Source organism: Pleurodeles waltl, chromosome 11, assembly GCF_031143425.1.
Source record: "Pleurodeles waltl isolate 20211129_DDA chromosome 11, aPleWal1.hap1.20221129, whole genome shotgun sequence".
Taxonomy (NCBI): Eukaryota; Metazoa; Chordata; class Amphibia; order Caudata; family Salamandridae; genus Pleurodeles; species Pleurodeles waltl.
The window spans coordinates 339,718,085-339,738,963 of NC_090450.1; the positions used below are offsets into that span (position 1 = coordinate 339,718,085).

General features: G+C 41.5%; 1 protein-coding gene across 1 annotated transcript in view; it reads left to right on the forward strand.

The window, feature by feature from the left end:
* STK25 (serine/threonine kinase 25) overlaps positions 1–20,879 on the forward strand; it is a 316,673-nt gene that overhangs the window by 285,235 nt on the left and 10,559 nt on the right. Inside the window, exon 9 of the mRNA XM_069213631.1 lies at positions 14,521–14,583. Coding sequence (XP_069069732.1) covers positions 14,521–14,583 — 63 coding nt within the window. The remainder of the gene's footprint in view (positions 1–14,520; positions 14,584–20,879) is intronic.

Here is a 20,879-nt window from a genome sequence, read left to right on the forward strand (position 1 = left end):
TGCTCTCATTCCACAACAGCCTTGGTCTTTCAACATCAATTAACTTCCATTTGAAAGTAACTGAAACACGGGGTGAATCAAGGAAACTGGTACTTCCTTCAAGTATCGTGCTAAATTTGCCACAGATGCATTATAGACTCCGTGCAATGCCACCTGTTTACGAATAATTGAGTGGCTTAGATAAGTTTTGCATTTGTTTCCAATAAGAAAAATCTCTTTTTCCCTGCTCACACAGTTGTAATCGAAGGGTAATTCCCACATCTTGTGTATAAAACTCTCCCTGAGAGCCTCATAGAACTGGAAAATGTTTCAAACATGATGAAAATTTAAACATTGAGAGTGGCAGTGTGATAAATCTAGGTATTAGCCATACTTCTGATGGTGTTTCACCTACTGTGAAAGGCAACTTTTCTATTTTCTCTATATTAAGCATTGTGTATGTAACATCTTTCTTTGCCATTAATAGCTGTTTTGTGTTAAATTAAAGGGCAAGAGCAATTCTGTGGCTTTAATGTGCTTCTGGGGCATGCGGTTTGATTTAAGAACCTGTACTGTACAACTCAACTGCATAATAGATGTAAGTTGACTTTGGCCATGCTGTAGAAAGACGTCAGTTTGTATTATATCTATTGCAGAAGACACAATGTTATTTAACATGTAAATACGAGTGGACAATATATACATTCCATTATTAACTCCCCCCCCCAATGCTTTTTCTAAATTAGCCAGATCAGTTTGCCTTTAATGAGCAGCAGCTTCCATTTGAGAAAGCTTCCACATTTCATTGTGAGTGCCATACAAGAATCTTTTGGAGCATGGTCACCTACAGCCTAACAAGGAATCATGTAAATTCGTGTCATCAGTGAGGAGAGAGAGGAACCTTTTAAAGCTGATAAAGTGGAATGTTGACAAAGCTTTCCCACACTATATGTAGTGACCACCCCTGAGTGCTGTGACTGAATATAACTAGGGTCCGGTCTGAGTCCTTTAAAACCTTGAGTGAAGTTCAAAAAACGTTCATGATAACCATTTGTGTCCACTAGCCACAATAACCATGTGTTGGGAGCTGCAAGTGTAAAGTTAAATGTGCCATTCTGTACCATACCATTGACCAGTTTGTCCGTGTAATTAATTAAATGTTGACAATTTTCAAAACTTGCAGTTGAGGGAATAACTGGGCACATTCATTCAGAAAAATCATCTGTAATGGAATTAGACACACTTTAAATAAGTCACCCATACCCTGCACTTGCCAGTTTTTTGTTCCCCAAACCAATTTTAAATCAATCGTATCTTTCCAATATTTGTAGCCTTTAATTGCTAATTGGGAAACAAACTAATTTAAATATATTAATTTAGTGTGGACAGCATATTTTTCCTTGCTTTTGAGGGTATAATTTTAAAATAAGAAGACACGGAATCTGAAATAACATGCCCAGAAAAATATTTGAACTTCCCACTGGTGGAGTCTGGTAATGTTCCTATGGTTTATAATTGAAAACTATACATGGAGTGATAATGTAGGCAATGGTGTGTATATAAAAACCATTTCACAGTAATTGGCAGAATTCATATGCATATCCTCACTTTCAAATACAGAACAATATTCAAGCTCACAGAGCAGTGAAGACACCGTTCTAACTTCCCATTCATCAGACATAACACCTGGGGTTATCACATCATCCATAGCCACTTTTAAAAAATCACACGTTATGACCTGCGGTCCTAAAAACACTCGTACCAGATGTTTTAGAATGGGGGGGAATACTTTGACAAAGGTAAAAGACTTTTGCTATCTAGGTCTGTATCTAAGTTCCACTCTGTCTTGGAAATTCCATTTGAATTTTAAGTTTCAACAACTGGCAAGAAATGTTGAGGCAATCTTTTTTTTTGCACGCAGATTAGGGCAAAGACCGGTCCACCAGATCCTCACGCTCTACAACTCTAAATGTGTTTCGGCGGCGATTTATGGGGGTGGCCTTTGGGGATATACCAGTCCAAGCATTTTAAAGCTTGCAGAGAATAAATTCCTTCATCGGTTACTTATGGTACCTAAGAACATAGCGAACATTTTATGCCATGAGGAACTGGGAATCTGCTACATTACAGATTTGATAGATATTGCCCCACTTTTGCTATGGATAAAAGTATGGTCAAATCCGGCGGCTACTTTAACACACGATTGTGTAAAAGATTGTATTTCACTAACAAACGGTAACAAAATTCCATGGCAAAATTTTGTTCACAATGGCTTCCGAAACTTGGATTTGGAGTATATGTATTTTAGACCAGAGCTCCTGCCAGCTAATGCGAAAGAAATTGTTAAACTTCGATATAAAGAGCATGTTATGAATCTTAGATACCAAGTGGCAGAGAAATTGAGCTCTTTTAATTCATACATACAAATTCTATCATCAGACTTGCTAGAACCTTATTTTGTTTGGTTCCCGACCCCTTCTTTATACTCTTTACTCGTACTTTTTAGATTTAATCTGATCCATTTTAGAGTGGCGTTCCCGATAAAATGTCTGTGGGAAAAAACACTACCGCCATGCCCTTGTGATAACTTTTCGAAACACAGTACTTGCCACTTTATTTTATTCTGTAAACTTTACTCAGTTCCTAGGAAATCCTTTTTATTACACATTTTGCGTAACTTGCACACTTCTTCCTACAAAGAAGGATTGACTGGCATCCAAAGCCTCTCATCCAAACAAATCTGCATTTCTATTCTTAGTTTTATTAAATCCGCTATCACCATTAGAAACCGATATGAACTGGTAATGTGACTATTTATTAAGAGAAACTAGGCATTGTCTTATTATTATATTGTCTTATCATTATATACGCTTTTATAAGTATTTATTATCTTATACTGTTTTAGTAAGCTTGGGCGGTAAGCTTAGACTTAATAGATTTGCTTTTTCTGAATGCCATAAGTACTGTATTTTATGATGACTTTTATGTATGAATGTATACTTTTATGGCTAAACGCCGAATAAAGTTATTTTGACTGACTGACACATCATCCATAGCCACTTTGAAAACATATGCAATTTGTATAGTCTTTGTGGGACCTTATCCCAAATTATTCAGTCAGGAACTGAAACAGCAGAAAGGTTCATGAGGGACAGGTCTCTTAACCTTTTTTGAGACGAAGTATGAGGCTTTAACACCTCTGATGCCAGTTTTACAGCAGATCATTCTGGAATATAAAGCCATAATGAGCAAGTCAGATCCAATCCACAGGAGCAAAGAAAATAATGCAAGTCTAGTCCACAAATAGGATCACGGATGAACCAGATAAATATGTTTAAACCAGTGAAGAAAACCACATACACAGTGAAGTGTGTGAAGAATCAGAAGATAAGTTGTCAATGTCAACAAAGTACCTGCCCAGAAGCAGTGTGTGTGTATAAGTAGAAGCCTGAGCAGATGAAATAGAACTGGTAGACACCTCCAAAGTTCGTTCATCATAAACAACTCCGGTATCCTTGTGGCCTGCTGCGGAGGATCAACCTTGTGATGAAGTTTTATTTGATCAATGGAGACAAAGCATTTACCTTTACAGCCAGCAAGTGGTGGCAAAGTCACAGTTCAGGTATCTTGAATTCCAAGGGCTGGCACCAGTGCACAGTATGATGGGCCAAATTCTTTATTCGCCGCATTTTTTTCTCAAACCAGATCCCCAACTTTTGGAATCCAGCCAGTAGGTTCTGGTTGCTCCTTCAATCCTTCAGGGGCAGCAAGCTTGTTTGGAGTTCCTGTAAGACCTCACAACGTTCATTTATGTCAAAAGATTTGTCTGCTGCCAATGTGCCGGGACCATCAAGATCAGGGACATAAAGTCCTGTTTGGCATCCAGATGTATAGGGGTTCTGCCGCCCAAAGATCGTCAAGGCAGATCATTTAATACTCTCTGGACTCCATACAGCTGATGGATCCAGCTGCGACCTGAACCTAATACTCTAGCTGTCCAGGATTGCTTAAAGTCTTGTTTTTCTCTCCACTATTGAATTTCCCACTGGGTGATATGGGGAGTGATAATGCACAGCTACACTCAGGGTTCCCATGGTGTCCCTTTAAGCCTTATGGACAAAGGCAGGGCCCTGATCCGAGTGGAATGCAGCTAATGCATTTGTCCCAATAAAGACCTGCAAGTCTTTAATAACAATACAAGTGTCAGTCAGTCACTGTTGCCACACCCAGAGGAATCTGGAGCAAAAATCCTACAGCACATATAATTATTTACATTTACTATCTCAGATTAGTGGGCCACAGTGGTTTAGGTACACACATTATAGTGGTTCGTTTGAAACTAAGAGGGGTGTCTGCAGTTGGTGTTTGACTAAGGACATACTGCTTTGTCGGTTTGTGCAGACTGTGCCACCAATAGCTTTTAGTAACAGAGAAACTGTGGCCGCACACCAGCCTGGGTAGATGCTACACCCTTGTGTGCTACTTTAATTAATTCGAGCCTACGGTCTTGGCAGGGGATCTTCTATCACCAGCCCCCGAAATGCTATCGTAAGGAATATTTTGGCACTTGAGTGATAGTAATATTTTGCTGAATATGCATTTGGTAAAGGAGTGTGGTTGTTCGAAACATTATTGGCAGCCATTATTTCCTCAGCTATCCTTGTCTGAGAATGAGTAATCACAGCTACTGTTGCAGTCTTAACTGCAGATTTGGCTGATTCGTCAGCCAGTGAATTCCCTGCAATGTATACTCCTATATGTTGGTGACTCAGTGTATGAATTACATGAGCCTGTGGCAAACCGTGTTTGAGTTCTGACACCTTTTGAGTCTCTGAATCCATCTAGGTGTCAGCAATGTAAGTTTTTATTGAAAGACTGGACATAGTAATACAAATCGCACACTAAGCATGGGGAATTCAGGTTTCACCTGCTCCGGTGCCAGAATCCGAACTCTGAGTTTAGCCAGTTGTGCAGTGCAATAGACTAGGAACTGCATGAAAGTTCATTGACAACAAACCCAATATCAAAGAGAGGGGTTTAGAGGGTCCTATAGAGGACAATATTTCAGGAGCAGAGGTAAAATTCAAACCTCAAAGCAAACCACAGCACAACCTAAACAGTGACTTCCTTCCCACCCTTCCACTCCACACTTCTCCTGTGGGGGAAGACAATTAGGTATTATCAATTATCCGCAATGGCTATTGCCTAGAATTAATCTCCACCCCTCCAAACATTCCACCACGATATCACAAGTTGTCACCAGAACACAGCGTTCTGCTGCAACAAGAGGTACAATCTCTGCTATTAAAACAAGCAATAGAATTGGTTCCACATTCTCAACAAGGAACAGGAGTATACTCAATGTACTTCCTCATTCCCAAAAAAGACGGCACTCTCAGGCCCATCTTGGACCTCAGGCCCCCCAATCTATACATCCTGTCAGAACATTTTCACATGGTAACTCTGCAAGATGTCATTCCACTACTACAAAACAAGATTACGTGACTGCTTTAGACCTCAAAGATGCGTATTTCCACATAGCCATCCATCGAGCTCACAGAAAATACCTCAGATTTGTCATAGCAGGAAAACATTACCAGTTCAAGGTGTTGCCATTCGCCATAACAGCTCCAAGAGTGTTTACAAAGTGTCTAGCAGTAGTAGCAGCCTACTTAAGAAGACAACACATCCACGTCTTTCCATATCTAAACGATTGGCTAATAAAATCAAGCAGTTTTACACAATGCCAACAGCACACTTGTTGTTTGATAGAAACCTTGCATACGCTAGGGTTCACTCTCAATTATCAAAAATCACATCTTCAACCAGCACAAGTACAACCTTACCTAGGTGCTATCCTAAATACTCAAAGCCCTAGCTTATCCAAATACACAAAGGATACAAGCTTTCCAAAATCTTATACCACACATACAGCCAAATCAACAATATATTGTAAAATTTATCATGAAGATTCTAGGAATGATGCCATCGTTCATAGCCATAGTTCCACATGCAAGACTAAACATGAGGCCCTTACAACAGTGCCTCTCACAACAATGGTCTCAGGCACACGGTCAACTTCAATATCTAGTGTTGATGGACTGCCAAACACATATGTCCCTTCAATGGTGGAATCGCAACAATCTAATGAAGGGGCGGTGTAAAGAAATGGCTCCCTGTTGCAGTTACCCCCCACTTTTTGCCTGATACTGATGCTGACTTGACTGAGAAGTGTGCTGGGACCCTGCTAACCAGGCCCCAGCACCAGTGTTCTTTCACCTAAAAGGTACCATTGTTTCCACAATTGGCACACCCTGGCATCCAGATAAGTCCCTTGTAACTGGTACCTCTGGTACCAAGGGCCCTGATGCCAGGGAAGGTCTCTAAGGGCTGTAGCATGTATTATGCCACCCTAGAGACCCCTCACTCAGCACAGACACACTGCTTACAAGCCTGTGTGTGCTAGTGAGAACAAAATGAGTAAGTCGACATGGCACTCCCCTCAGGGTGCCATGCCAGCCTCTCACTGCCTATGCAGTATAGGTAAGACACCCCTCTAGCAGGCCTTACAGCCCTAAGGCAGGGTGCACTATACCATAGGTGAGGGTACCAGTGCATGAGCACTGTGCCCCTACAGTGTCTAAACAAAACCTTAGACATTGTAAGTGCAGGGTAGCCATAAGAGTATATGGTCTGGGAGTCTGTCAAACACGAACTCCACAGCACCATAATGGCTACACTGAAAACTGGGAAGTTTGGTATCAAACTTCTCAACACAATAAATGCACACTGATGCCAGTGTACATTTTATTGCAAAACACACCCCAGAGGGCACCTTAGAGGTGCCCCCTGAAACTTAACCGACTGTCTGTGTAGGCTGACTAGTTCCAGCAGCCTGCCACACCAGAGACATGTTGCTGGCCCCATGGGGAGAGTGCCTTTGTCACTCTGAGGCCAGTAACAAAGCCTGCACTGGGTGGAGATGCTAACACCTCCCCCAGGCAGGAGCTGTGACACCTGGCGGTGAGCCTCAAAGGCTCACCCCTTTGTCACAGCCCAGCAGGGCACTCCAGCTTAGTGGAGTTGCCCGCCCCCTCCGGCCACGGCCCCCACTTTTGGCGGCAAGGCTGGAGGGAACAAAGAAAGCAACAAGGAGGAGTCACTGGCCAGTCAGGACAGCCCCTAAGGTGTCCTGAGCTGAAGTGACTCTAACTTTTAGAAATCCTCCATCTTGCAGATGGAGGATTCCCCCAATAGGGTTAGGATTGTGACCCCCTCCCCTTGGGAGGAGGCACAAAGAGGGTGTACCCACCCTCAGGGCTAGTAGCCATTGGCTACTAACCCCCCAGACCTAAACACGCCCTTAAATTTAGTATTTAAGGGCTACCCTGAACCCTAGAAAATTAGATTCCTGCAACTACAAGAAGAAGGACTGCCTAGCTGAAAACCCCTGCAGAGGAAGACCAGAAGACGACAACTGCCTTGGCTCCAGAAACTCACCGGCCTGTCTCCTGCCTTCCAAAGATCCTGCTCCAGCGACGCCTTCCAAAGGGACCAGCGACCTCGACATCCTCTGAGGACTGCCCCTGCTTCGAAAAGACAAGAAACTCCCGAGGACAGCGGACCTGCTCCAAGAAAGGCTGCAACTTTGTTTCCAGCAGCTTTGAAAAGAACCCTGCAAGCTCCCCGCAAGAAGCGTGAGACTTGCAACACTGCACCCGGCGACCCCGACTCGGCTGGTGGAGATCCGACACCTCAGGAGGGACCCCAGGACTACTCTGATACTGTGAGTACCAAAACCTGTCCCCCCTGAGCCCCCACAGCGCCGCCTGCAGAGGGAATCCCGAGGCTTCCCCTGGCCGCGACTCTTTGAATCCAAAGTCCCGACACCTGGGAGAGACCCTGCACCCGCAGCCCCCAGGACCTGAAGGACCGGACTTTCACTGGAGGAGTGACCCCCAGGAGTCCCTCTCCCTTGACCAAGTGGAGGTTTCCCCGAGGAACCCCCCCCTTGCCTGCCTGCAGCGCTGAAGAGATCCCTAGATCTCCCATTGACTTCCATTACAAACCCGACGCCTGTTCCTACACTGCACCCGGCCGCCCCCGCGCTGCTGAGGGTGAAATTTCTGTGTAGACTTGTGTGTCCCCCGGTGCCCTACAAAACCCCTCTGGTCTGCCCTCCGAAGACGCGGGTACTTACCTGCAAGCAGACCGGAATCGGGGCACCCCCCTCTCTCCATTCTAGCCTATGTGTTTTGGGCACCACTTTGAACTCTGCACCTGACCGGCCCTGAGCTGCTGGTGTGGTGACTTTGGGGTTGCTCTGAACCCCCAACGGTGGGCTACCTTGGACCAAGAACTGAACCCTGTAAGTGTCTTACTTACCTGGTAAAACTAACAAAAACTTACCTCCCCTAGGAACTGTGAAAATTGCACTGTGTCCACTTTTAAAACAGCTATTTGTCAATAACTTGTAAAGTATACCTGCAATTTTTATGCTTTAAAGCTCCTAAAGTACTTACCTGCAATACCTTTCGAATGAGATATTACATGTAGAATTTGAACCTATGGTTCTTAAAATAAACTAAGAAAAGATATTTTTCTATACAAAAACCTATTGGCTGGATTTGTCTCTGAGTGTGTGTACCTCATTTATTGTCTGTGTGTATGTACAACAAATGCTTAACACTACTCCTTGGATAAGCCTACTGCTCGACCACACTACCACAAAATAGAGCATTAGTATTATCTCTTTTTGCCACTATCTTACCTCTAAGGGGAACCCTTGGACTCTGTGCATGCTATTCCTTACTTTGAAATAGCACATACAGAGCCAACTTCCTACAGGCGGTCATTCCAAGACCCTGTGCCTCAGACCATAATCACAACAGATGCATCAATGATCGTTTGGGGAGCTCACCTCAACAATCAGACCATTCAAGGGCAATGGGATGCCCAACAGAAACAGCTTCATATAAACCATCTAGAACTATTAGCTGTATTTCTTGATCTAAAAGCGTTTTAACCTCTTCTCAAACAGAAGACTGTTCTCATAAAAACAGACAACATGACAACCATGTATTACCTCAACAAACAGGGCGGGACACACTCATCTCAGCTTTCCGTGCTAGCCCAAACAAAATGGAAATGGGCAATTCACAAGCACATTCATCTATTAGCACAATACATTCCAGGGATAGACAATCAGCTGGCAGATCTCCTAAGCAGAAATCACCATCAAACAGACGAATGGGAGATTCACTCCCAAGTACTTCAAAAGTACTTTCAAAAGTGGGGATCACCAGAGATGGATCTATTCGTAACAAGCGAAAATGTGAGATGCCTAAACTTCGCATCCAGACACCCACATCCTCTATCCAAGGGCAATGCTCTATGGATCAATTGGTCAGGGATATTTGCTTACGCTTTTCCCCCCTCTCCCACTCCTTCCCTTTCTGGTCAGCAATCTACGTCCAACATCACTCACCATGATTCTGACAGCACCAACATGGGCACGCCAGCTTTGGTACACAACACTCTTAGATCTGTCTGTAGTGCCCCATTCCAAACTCCCAAACAGACCAGATTTGTTAACCCAGAACAGAGGTCAAATCAGGCACCCAAATCCCAGTGCTCTCAATCTAGCGATTTGGCTCCTGAAGTCATAGAATTTGGTTACCTAAAACTTCCACCAGAATGTATGGAAGTAATTAAACAAGCACGTAAGTCTACTACTAGACAGTGCTACGCAAACAAGTGGAAAAGCTTTGTATACTTAGGTCAATCTAAAAACACTGACCCACTTACTGCATCCATACAAGATACTGTATGTTATTTACTTCATTTGCAAAAGTCACATTTGGCTTTCTCATCCATCAAGAGATACCTCACTGCAATATCTGCATGCTTATAGAATATTCAACATACTTCTCTATTCAGAGTTCCTGTTAAAGCCTTTGTGGAAGAATTATTCCCCCTAGAACACCACCTGTTCCATCGTGGAATGTAAATATCGTACTTACCAGACTCATGGGACCACCTTTTGAACCCATGCACTCTTGTCAAATTCAATATTTAACATGGAAGGTCACTTTCCTTGTAGCTATTACTTCTTTAAGAAGAGTTAGTGAAATACAAGCCTTCACTCTTGGAGAACCTTTTTTCCAAGTGCACAAACATAAAGTTGTACTTAGAACAAATCCAAAATGTCTACCAAAAGTAGTATCTCCTTTTCACATCAACCAAACAGTAGAATTGCCAGTCTTCTTACCGCAGCCAGACTCTGTGGCAGAAAGAGCTCTTCATACCCTAGATCTCAAGAGCTCTTATGTACTATATAGACAGAACCAAAGATTTTAGAAAAACAAAACAACTTTTCATTGCTTTCCAACAACCACACAAAGGCAATCCTATATCAAAACAAGGTTTAGCAAGATGGATTGTTAGAAGTATGCAAACATGCTATATCAAAGCAAAGACAACTTTTGATCACTCCTGGAGCACATTCTACATGAAAGAAAGGTGCGTCAATGGCATTTTTAGGAAACATACCAATGGTTGAAATATGTAAAGCAGCCACATGCTGAACTCCTCATACATTTACAAAACACTACTGTGTTGATGTTTTTTCACATCAACAAGCCACTGTAGGCCAAGCTGTCTTAAGAACACTATTTCAAACAACTTCAACTCCTACAGGCTAGCCACTGCTTTTTTGGGAGGACTAACTGCTTTGTAGTCTATGCATAGCATGTGTATCTGCAGCTACACATGTCATCGAACGGAAAATGTCACTTACCCAGTGTACATCTGTTCATGGCATGTAGTGCTGCAGATTCACATGCACCCTCCCTCTTCCCCGGAAGCCTGTAGTCGTTTAAGTTTAACATTTGCACATATGTATATACATTTACATTTGCATGAACAGCTCTTTGTATTCTTATACTCTATCACTCCTTCCTTCACCCTTTGCGGGAAAACAATCTAACAATCGAGTCGATGCCAATGCACACTGTAACCAAGAGGAGGAGTCACTCGATTCTGTGATTCCGAAAATACTTCTTTGAGTAAAAACAACTTGTAACACTCCGAGCCCAGGACTAGATGTCAGAAGAACTATGCATAGCATGTGAATCTGTAGCACTACATGCCACGAACAGATTTACACTGGGTAAGTGACATTTTCCATATAAGTTTCAGCAGTAATGTTTAGTAACTTGCGTTCCTGACCTATTAATGGAACCTGCCCAAGTAATTGGCAAATGACCAGTGCTGCTGCTTTCCTTTCAGTATTATATAAAATAATTGAGGATACTGTGGCAAAGTTGCTCATTAGTTTCATCCCCAAATCCAGGGCATGGGTTGCCTCACATTCATTTTGAATCAAATATAGGAGCTTCCTATAACGCTAAGGAGAGTATAATCCCCACCACAAGGTGAATAGGGCATCTTTGGCACACAAGACAACACTACTTATGAGACCAATTAAATAAGTACTTGACCTATATACGTTGGTGGAGCCACGTAAGCGGTTCCTACTAAAATAATAGGACTACATATTAGGTTGACAGAACTTCCGAATGTGGGAGACTAAGTCTATCCACATTGTCAGAAATCGCCAGCCCAAATCCTGCCAGGGTGAAAGGTGATTGTGGCAACCTGAACATGACACTCTGATTCCCAAGGAAGTCGTGGAAGCAGATTTCACCCTTTGGTGGTATTATTTATGCATGCCCAGGCGAAACATAAAAGAGATACAAGATAGGTTTTCAATACATTTATTGAAACAATCTAAGTTTTGCATAGAGAGAATGAGCTGCGATAATTAGGCAGATCAAACAAAAAGTAGAAAGCATTACGAACATGGTAAAGAGGATGAATAAACTAACCATTATAAATGACTTCTAGATGTTCCTACATAACCCTAAGACTATACTGAGAGCATAGCTGGTATACCCCTCTGCCTTTGCCTGATCGAATGGATTAGCCTTTGCCCCATACCTGAAAACTACATCAGGAGTCAAGCTGTAGTGTGGATAGTAATTTTACAACTATTTTATTCATGTTATAGTTAACTATACATATTTTTGAACTAGAATAAGACCTTGATTTTCATAAAATAATAAATATATTCATAGTGTGTTTTCATGAGTGTCTATTCACGGTTAAAAAGGATTTGAAACCCAGTATCAACAAATATTCAGTCTCACAAGACTGCTCATTGCCCAGAACACATCATCTTTTTGTAATGCAAAGGCATTTCATAGGTAACAGTCTACCATGTTTCCTATCTCAAGTTAATAAGTTGGCATGGAGGCTGCTCTTCTGCCAGAGGGTGTAGAAATTCGAATCTCAGAATGTATTTTGTTTGAAGCTACAAAAAATGTATCTTTGAGAGGGAGACAAGTCCCTTTTGATCAAAAGGGATTTGAGCTTTATGCTCTGATGTTCCTGGGCTTGTGATTTGACTTGAGAGAGGCCATGTGATCTGGTTCAGAAACGGCCCTCAGCTATGTCTCTTGCTGCATTCAACCTGGCTTCCCACTGTGATCAACTTTTGATACATTAGAGCGCTCTAGTCAAATGACTTCAAGTCATAGCAGGATCCAACACACCAGAGAGACAGGTTGTGTGGCTCCATTACAGACCACTGCCTCCTGCCATCACAGCATGGCTTAAAACTTCCCATCTTAGCATGGCTTAAAACTTACAGCAGGTGACATTATTTCTTCTCTTACACACTGTTGTTTCTAGTTTGGGAATGCAGTGTTAGTCTGATGACAAATTTGGGAGTGGAGCTTCAAATTCACATCTGAGTGCTGGGAGAGAAGGAATTATTGCTAGGGGTGGCACCTATATGTGACTCAGTTTTGTCACTTCCAGGGTGCTGCAAGCCCATCTCGGAGTCCGGCACCACCTGGGGGTCTGCATATTAACTATTTCTTTAAAGCAGTGGTCCTAAACCATTTGCCTTCTATGGACCCCCAGCGGATCACTACTGAAAGTCAGGGAGCCCTAAATGGTTTCCATGATTTGAGTGTAAAAATTACACAATCATATAGAAACTAGTATACCTCAGGCAGATGCAGACATTAGAAAGTATTTTATTTAATTCACAACATAAAAGTATAAAAAAAAGCAAAATGTTAAGTTAATTTTAGTATTAATGTGGAGCTTTTCAAAATATAGTTTATTTGTAAAAGATGAAGCAATATGCTAGACACTAGTCTATCTTTGTCTTTTTTTGCTCCTCGTTCATGCTCTGTTTGTCAGCGCCGATCAGTGCTTTTTCACTTAAGGCAATCAGTTGTTCAAATTAGAGTTGGTTTGCTGCGTTTGCACTGCTCCCACAAATCAAGTACAGGATACCAACTTAATTTTTAGCTTCTAGTTTCCAATTCCTTTACATTTGCATAGCATTTTAACACTTCCATTTTTTAATTTTGCTTTTTTATGTGTATTTACTCTGTTATAATTTTAGTTTTTAAATAGTCATAGTCCCCATGAGTAGACATCGTAGACCCCCAAGGGCCTGCAGGACCATAGGTTAATAACCAGTGCTTTAAAGAACTCCAGTCCCAGGCTTGCACCTGGGAATATTCTAAAGCTGAGGACTCTGTGGTTAGAAGCCTTCATCAAATAATAGTTTTGTCTCTTTTGTGATGAATTGCCCAGGAGATTAAATTCTCTGAGGGGGATATTGTTAGAATATTGAACCGATGATGCTGTAATTAGGACCTTGATCTTATCAAAGATTTTTTTTATTTATTTTTTTATGTCCAGTGACCTGTAAATTTGGTGAAAGGTAGTACTTGGGTCATTGAATAAAGGCACAAAGTTCTGATAAATTGAGGGTGTACCAGAGAATAACACATCTTTCCATGGTATTTGTGATGTCTGCCACTTAGTGCAAGGCAGACAATTTGAATATGATGCTCTTGAGGTTTTAGTGGATAAAATACATTTGTGTGCTTAAGAGGTTAGTGATTGCTAGGGCTGTGTTGGAAAACAAACATATGGTGGTGGTTTATCCAGTGGGCTTGGGTTCTTGCTCAGACTGTTGGCATTTCCTAGCAAGCCCACACCACAGACTTCCTTATCTTCATCTGTTTACAATGTATACTTTTGTTAAGGATACACCATTTTCCAATTATAGGCTGTTCTTAAAAAACACTTGCATTTTGGCTGTGCAGCCCATTCAGTCCAGTTGAAGTGGAAAAAGATTACAACTCTCAAAGTTATTTAGTTTAAGTGAAATCCCAATACTATGGCATCTTATTTGTTGATCCTAGGAATGTAAGGTGTTTGATGTGTGAAGAATAGGAAATATAGAAAGCCCCAGTTGGAGACTGGTTCTAAGTTCTACAAAACTGTTATAACCGTCTCACCTCTACAATAGACTCTATTTGATTAGCTGCATTTTTGAGAACTTAAAAAATGTTCTCACTTGTTCACTATAACTCAAACTTGCTGTAACATTTAAGCCTGGCATCAATTACTGTTTTCATTAATTTATTTTCCCTCTCTGATTTCCATTCCCAGGTAGTAGAGCGTCTACCAAGATCGCAGTGCCTCTCCACACTTGTCATTCCTGTTTTCAAAGAGGTAAGGGATTAGTATTGGATGTTGTTCCACCTTGTACAGGATAAACTCTAATGGAGTGTATATACATTGGGCAGAGGAGGGTCTGATATACACAGGACACAATTCACAAAGATGTTTTGTGAGTAGGCAAAACTTAACTTCTTGCTTAATTATGACTTAATATCCCAAATTTGCAGAATCATTTCTACTCATAGAATAATGCTGTCTGAATCTTGTCTATCGAGAACCACAATCAAAATCACAAGGATGATGCCTTCAGTTTGGGTTAAGTTTTCAATGACTGGAATTGTTAGCAGTGTTCTTGGCTTCTAGATATTTAAAAAAAGTTTGCTCTTTATTCAGGTGTAGTTCTTCACCTCAATTCTGATCTCGACAACTAGTTTCAGTATTAGCAGTCAGTGTTGAACTTAGCGGCCAACATGTTTTTCGGGAGTGACCCCCTCCCCCCCCAACTTCCTAGGACTGTTGGTCAAACAAAAAGCTCCTTACTTATTAATTCTATAAGGGCACGTGGCAACAACTGGTCTAACTCTTCATCAAACAATGTCCCATTCAATCCAAACCGATGGGCGATTTGGGTAACAGTTGTGTCTCTTCATTCAACTCACGATCACTAATCGCACCATCATCTATGGAATGGAAGCAGTTTGAGATGCTGTCCAAAGCGAATAAAAAATTCCTTGGAGCAGATACGTTCAATAATCCACATCCGGTAAAAATAACGTAAACCGTTCTTCTGTAAAGTGTGCCTATCGTCAAGATGTCAGTACATGGTGTCCAGACATTTTGACGAATAGTACACTTCACAGAAGATCAGTTTGAATGGGCTACTGTTTGGAGAGACTAGTTTTTGTCATGTGCCCTTAGAGAATAATCAGCTGAGGAGCTTTTTGTTTGACTGATAGCCCTGAAGAAGAGGGGTCACCCTTGAAACTCGTGTTGGCTGTTAACTTCAACACTAGCTGCTAGAAGAACTAATTAGCAACCCTTTTCTTAAAAGGCGCTCATTGAAATTTGAATGGTAGCTCTGTCCCACGTCTCCTTCAAGTTTAATGGCTGGGTGTCCCACCCACCCCTAGCACAGTAATGCAGGCAGTGCTGTCTTGTTAAGATGTTTCTACCATCCAGTTTGTCCCTTGTTAAACCAGTGTTCATCCAAGATGGGTCCCAGTGGATCTAGTACTCCACCTCTCATTGGAGAGAGTGGCCTACTACCATATATACGCCGCCCACAGGCACATGGAATGTCAAGTTGTGGTTTCTAGTAGGTCAGTTCTGAACCGATTCTGGGCAGTTCTGCCCTTTTGCTTATTCCACTTAGGCTGGTTCAGCCAAGGTCTTTGTCACCAGGTTTGAGCAGAAAAGTGGAGTGTAGCTGGTTGTTTCCAGACCGGAGAAACCCAGAGCAAGCATACAAAGGCAAGAGAAGCTGCACCACCTAGCTACCTGTAAATGTATGGAGCATAGCCCTTACAGAAAATACTGGGGCAGGAAAGAACGGTGGAAACTCTGTAGCTTCAAAGTTGCCCTCTGCCTCTCCTTGAAACACTCCTTGGTTTAACCCATTAGAAAGGAACTCTGGAATGTCCTGGGGCTGGAGTCCTGCAACTAATATCTGCTGTCTGGGATCACTCTCAAAACCTCCATCTTAGGCACCACTTGAATGTAATAAATACAAAATGGATCCCATGGTAGCTATGGCCTCCTGTCGCTTCTGAGTTTATCATCAGTGATTGAGCTTAAGCTGCTACTGAAGTGCCAAGTGGGGTAAGACTTTCATGCCATACTTTTATGATGTGGTTTGTTGATTACACACTCATAGACCAAGGCCCAAGCAGTTAAGGTATGATGGCTGGCTGCAGCGGCACTGAGACGAAAGGGTGCTACATGGTGATGGGCCCTGCCTCAGAGGATTTAAGTGCTCATTAGGGTTTCTGCTTTCAGGGACATTACAGGATCAACTATTTTTAAATCCATCTCACATCTTAAAGAGGAGTTTGAATTTCCCTCAGAGTTACCAGTGGTTGCAGCTTTGGCATATATTTTGCTGGGGTATTTACAGAGATGTTAGATACGTGAGTGTCTCCCTAATACATTGCACCATAATTAGTAATGCCTCAATGTCTGGCTCCTCCCAGAGGTAAATGGGAAAAATATATTGGCTGACTGCAAGATGTAAATACGGTGGCTTCACTGATTCATCTGAAGAGGTAGGGTTATGAGTATTTATATTAAACTTCCTACCCCGGATGAAGCGCTGAAGTTCTTTGCAAATGGGTAGCACGCTACTCCCTCGGAGTACAGTGTTGGTGATTTGGTCATGCTTATCATGCAGTTTGTTATGCTATTTTCACACACTGTTGCGTATTTTGCTGTAGTCATCTCATGCAAGTTTATTGTGCAGTTACATATAGATGGTGAACAAATCTAGTTGCACAGGATCGTCATAACATTGCCAATTTACTATGCCATTTGAAGTCTGTAGTGTGCTCGATTGAATATGCTGTACAGTTCTTTCGAAGTGCTACCTGCTGTACTGTTGACCTCTTGAATGAAAAATATGTGATTATCCAAAAACATTGCCAATTTATCTTCTAAACACTTCTTTGATACTATTTTGTGGAGTTTCTTTGTGGGGCTCTGTGTTTACAATCTTTTTGAGTAGTAAGCTAATTTTTTTTTTTACAGTATATTTTTAAAGGGTACATTTTCTTTAGAGACAAATTTTGTGTATTAATGTTTGTAGCATGTGTAACTGTAGATACACATCGTACTCATGCCATCTAGTTTTGGACATCTAGTGACGTTTGCAGGTTGTTTTTGTTTGAAGAATTCTTTTGAGTCACGAGATGTGGTGTAACTTCCTGTTCATGCACATTGTGCATGGGCACCAACTCCATGTTAGATTATTTTTCTCTGCCATTGGGTTCAGATGTGCAGTAAGTGAGCTCAGAGGTTATCAAGTTCCTAGTATGGTTTTTGTTAGATAACTTTGGTCAGTCCTCCATCACACTTTAAGTACCAGAGAAGGGCTCATGTTCAAGTTGACGGCTGGACTTCTGAAAGTAAGGATAACCATTTATTATGCCAGTTATTCAGTTTGTATTTTATGCTTAGGGTGAATGGTCAGCAGGACATCATGTAGATCTGGAATGCAGAGTGTCATGCAGAGTAATGCTTCACAATTAGTTGGTTCCCAAAGAATGTATTGGAGTTAGACAATAGTATGCTCTAGTGCATCACATGTACCCTTATTTTAATTTCCATTTTATTTGTTCCTATTAATGCTGTCAGAGATTTTCCAATTATCTGCTCTGGTTTAAGTTGCCTTAGACTATAGGTATAGTAGTCTCAATCTTGTGCAGTGGATGGTAATGAAAAGACATTTAGACAGTCTTATGTGTTTGATGTTTTTGTTTGTACTAATTAGTATCAAGTGTTTCTTATGCTGCAGAGAAGTAGCAAAATAAGGCTGGACCCACTGATACCAATTAATTCAGATAGGAAAACATCACATATTCACCACCCTCCTAAATACCAGAAATCAAGTAGGAAGAAGCCCGCACTTCTCCAGAATACCGGGTAGTTGGGAATGGCTCATATTCTCGCTGGAAGCGAGTATCGTAATTTAGCATCTTGTACAGAAAAGGGAGGTGCCATTTCTCTTTGTCCATTGGTCTGATTAGCTAGGCTTCTAACCTGGAATGCAGTGTCCTTTTTGAGAGTACTTTGAAACTTTAGCTGTGAGAATATTGAGTATTTGATGTATTTTTACCTGTCTATAATGCACAGTGTCTTGAAAGTAGATCATCTAGTACCAAGGAGCTCGTGAAGGGCCTTTATAACATGGGAGACATGATCTGTCGGTTTAAAGGGCAAGTTTTCTGCTTCTGGATCTTTCTCATGCGAAACCAGTACTTCATGATGCAGACCATTTGCATAATCCAAACTTGACGTAAGAAGGGAAGTAATTGCTTGGTTCTTCTGTGGGAATCCCAGAAGCGAAATACGTTTCTTAAGGTGGATTAATTACAATATCAAGATAGCAGTGGTAGATGATTGAGCCTTAAAGTACTCCTGTCTTGGTATTGTATGTTGTAGATATGAAAGGTGGACCTGAGAAAATGCTAGATCAGTCTGTAACGTAGGAGGAGAGCCAGTCAAGGATCCTTTCTTCAGTACAAATTTTCTTTAGTCTCTATGGTAGTGTTTGATGACGTACAGTGTTGAATGGTATGGATAGGTCGAGGAGTAGTACTGCATCTACTCCACTTCTATCTACTGAGGTCTGTAGGTCATCTCAGATGGCCCCCAGGGCAAATTCTAGATCACTGCCTGCTCCTCCTGATGTTTATTAAAAGAGCAGAGCCTGTTCCTTTAATAAATACATGTACTTTTCAAGAAGGGTTCCCATTTTGGAAAACACATACAGGAAGTGATGTCGTCTGTCACTTGCAGGCTTACATCCATCCATTCACAGCCATTTACAGGGTTTACAAATTACCATTAGGAAGATCCTTTCATGCCCCCCACTTGAATGGACAATTTGCGATACATCCTTTTAGTATGTAGACCGCATTGAAAATAGTATCCCCATTTGCAAACCAGTAGGAGTGCATAGTACACATGCCTGGTGAATTTAAATATTACTTCTCGCCCATGTGTTGTGCATGCTTATAGGGGAGATTCCTGTATAGTTACATTAGGCTTATTTTGTTTGATGAGTAGAGTATTCAAGTTTTAGAGTAGTTGAGAAAGTGATTGCAGTGTTTGATGTGTTATCACAGAAGTGCATTGCAGATCTTTGATACTATTTTGTGGAGTTTCTTTGTGGGGCTCTCAATCTTTTTGAGTAGTAAGTTAATTTTGTATTTTTTTACAGTATATTTTTAAAGGGTACATTTTCTTTAGAGACATATTTTGTGTATTAATGTTTGTAGCATGTTTAACTATAGATACACATCATACTCATGCCGTCTAGTGTTGGACATCTAGTGACGTTTGCAGGTTGTTTTTGTTTGAAGAATTATTTTGAGTCACGAGATGTGGCGTAACTCTTCCTGTTAGTTCACATTGTGCATGGGCACCAACTCCATGTTAGATTATTTTTCTCTGCCATTGGGTTCAGATGTGCAGTAAGTGAGCTCAGATGTTATCATGTTCCTAGCATGGTTTTTGTTAAATAACTTTGGTCAGTCCTCCATCACTCTGTCTGGTTTTACTGAGCTTTGACATCATCTTCTTACTGACATGCACAAACTTTGACAGACCAAAGAATACTGCCATGAGGCGTCCTGGGCCTGGACCCCTGTGGGGGGACCAGCACTTTTTCCAGCCATCCATTGCCTGAGAACATTGCACAGGTGATTCATAGGACACCTTTCCAGAACTGTCAATGCTGCCACACGAAATACCCTTTGGCAGACCACCATGAAATGAATAACCTGTGCTTTGCCTCTGACCATGACAATGCCTCTTGCCTGTTGTACCTCACCTTCCGTTCCAAAAAAACCCTAAGGTAATGCTGAGAATGCCACTGGACACACAGCAGGTTGCAGCACCAGGACATCTGTTGCACCCAGACATATTCAGGGAATCTACAGGATTATATGCCACAAACAGCAGCAGGTCAGTAAAATTTCAGTTTGAGGCATGTGTGTCTGTAGATACACATGCTTAGCATAGACTGTAAAGCAGTTTTCCTCCATATGCAGTGGCTAACCTCTATGGGTCAGTTTGAAATAAATTTCTTAGAACCACTTGACCCACATTGGCTTGTTGATGGGCCATCACATCTACAAAGTAATGTTTTGTAAATGCATGCAGTGTGTTCCATGTAGCTGCCTTACATAAGTCAGCTATGGGTGTATTCCCTAAAAATGCCATTGAAGCTTCCTTTAGCGAGTTGAGTGAGCTTTTGTGGGGGATAGGACGAGTTTGTTTGGCTTTAGCGTAACAAGTTTGGATACATTTTACATTCCAACATGAAATACTTGATTTGGAAATTGTTCTTACTTTATGTAGTTTTGAGAATGTGTAGGAGGCTGGCCTGGCTTATAGTGGGTACCTTGTAGTACTTACACCTTGTGCCAGGTCCAGTTATCCCTTATTAGTAGAATAGAGGTGTTTCCAGCAGCTTAGGCTGTTAGAGGTAGCTATGGCAAAGCAGCTTAGGCTGAACTAGGAGAAATGCAAAGCTCTTACTATATCACTTATATCATATAGCACAATACCATAAGAAAACACAATACTCAGAGTTACTAAAAATAAAGGTACTTTATTTTAATGACAATATG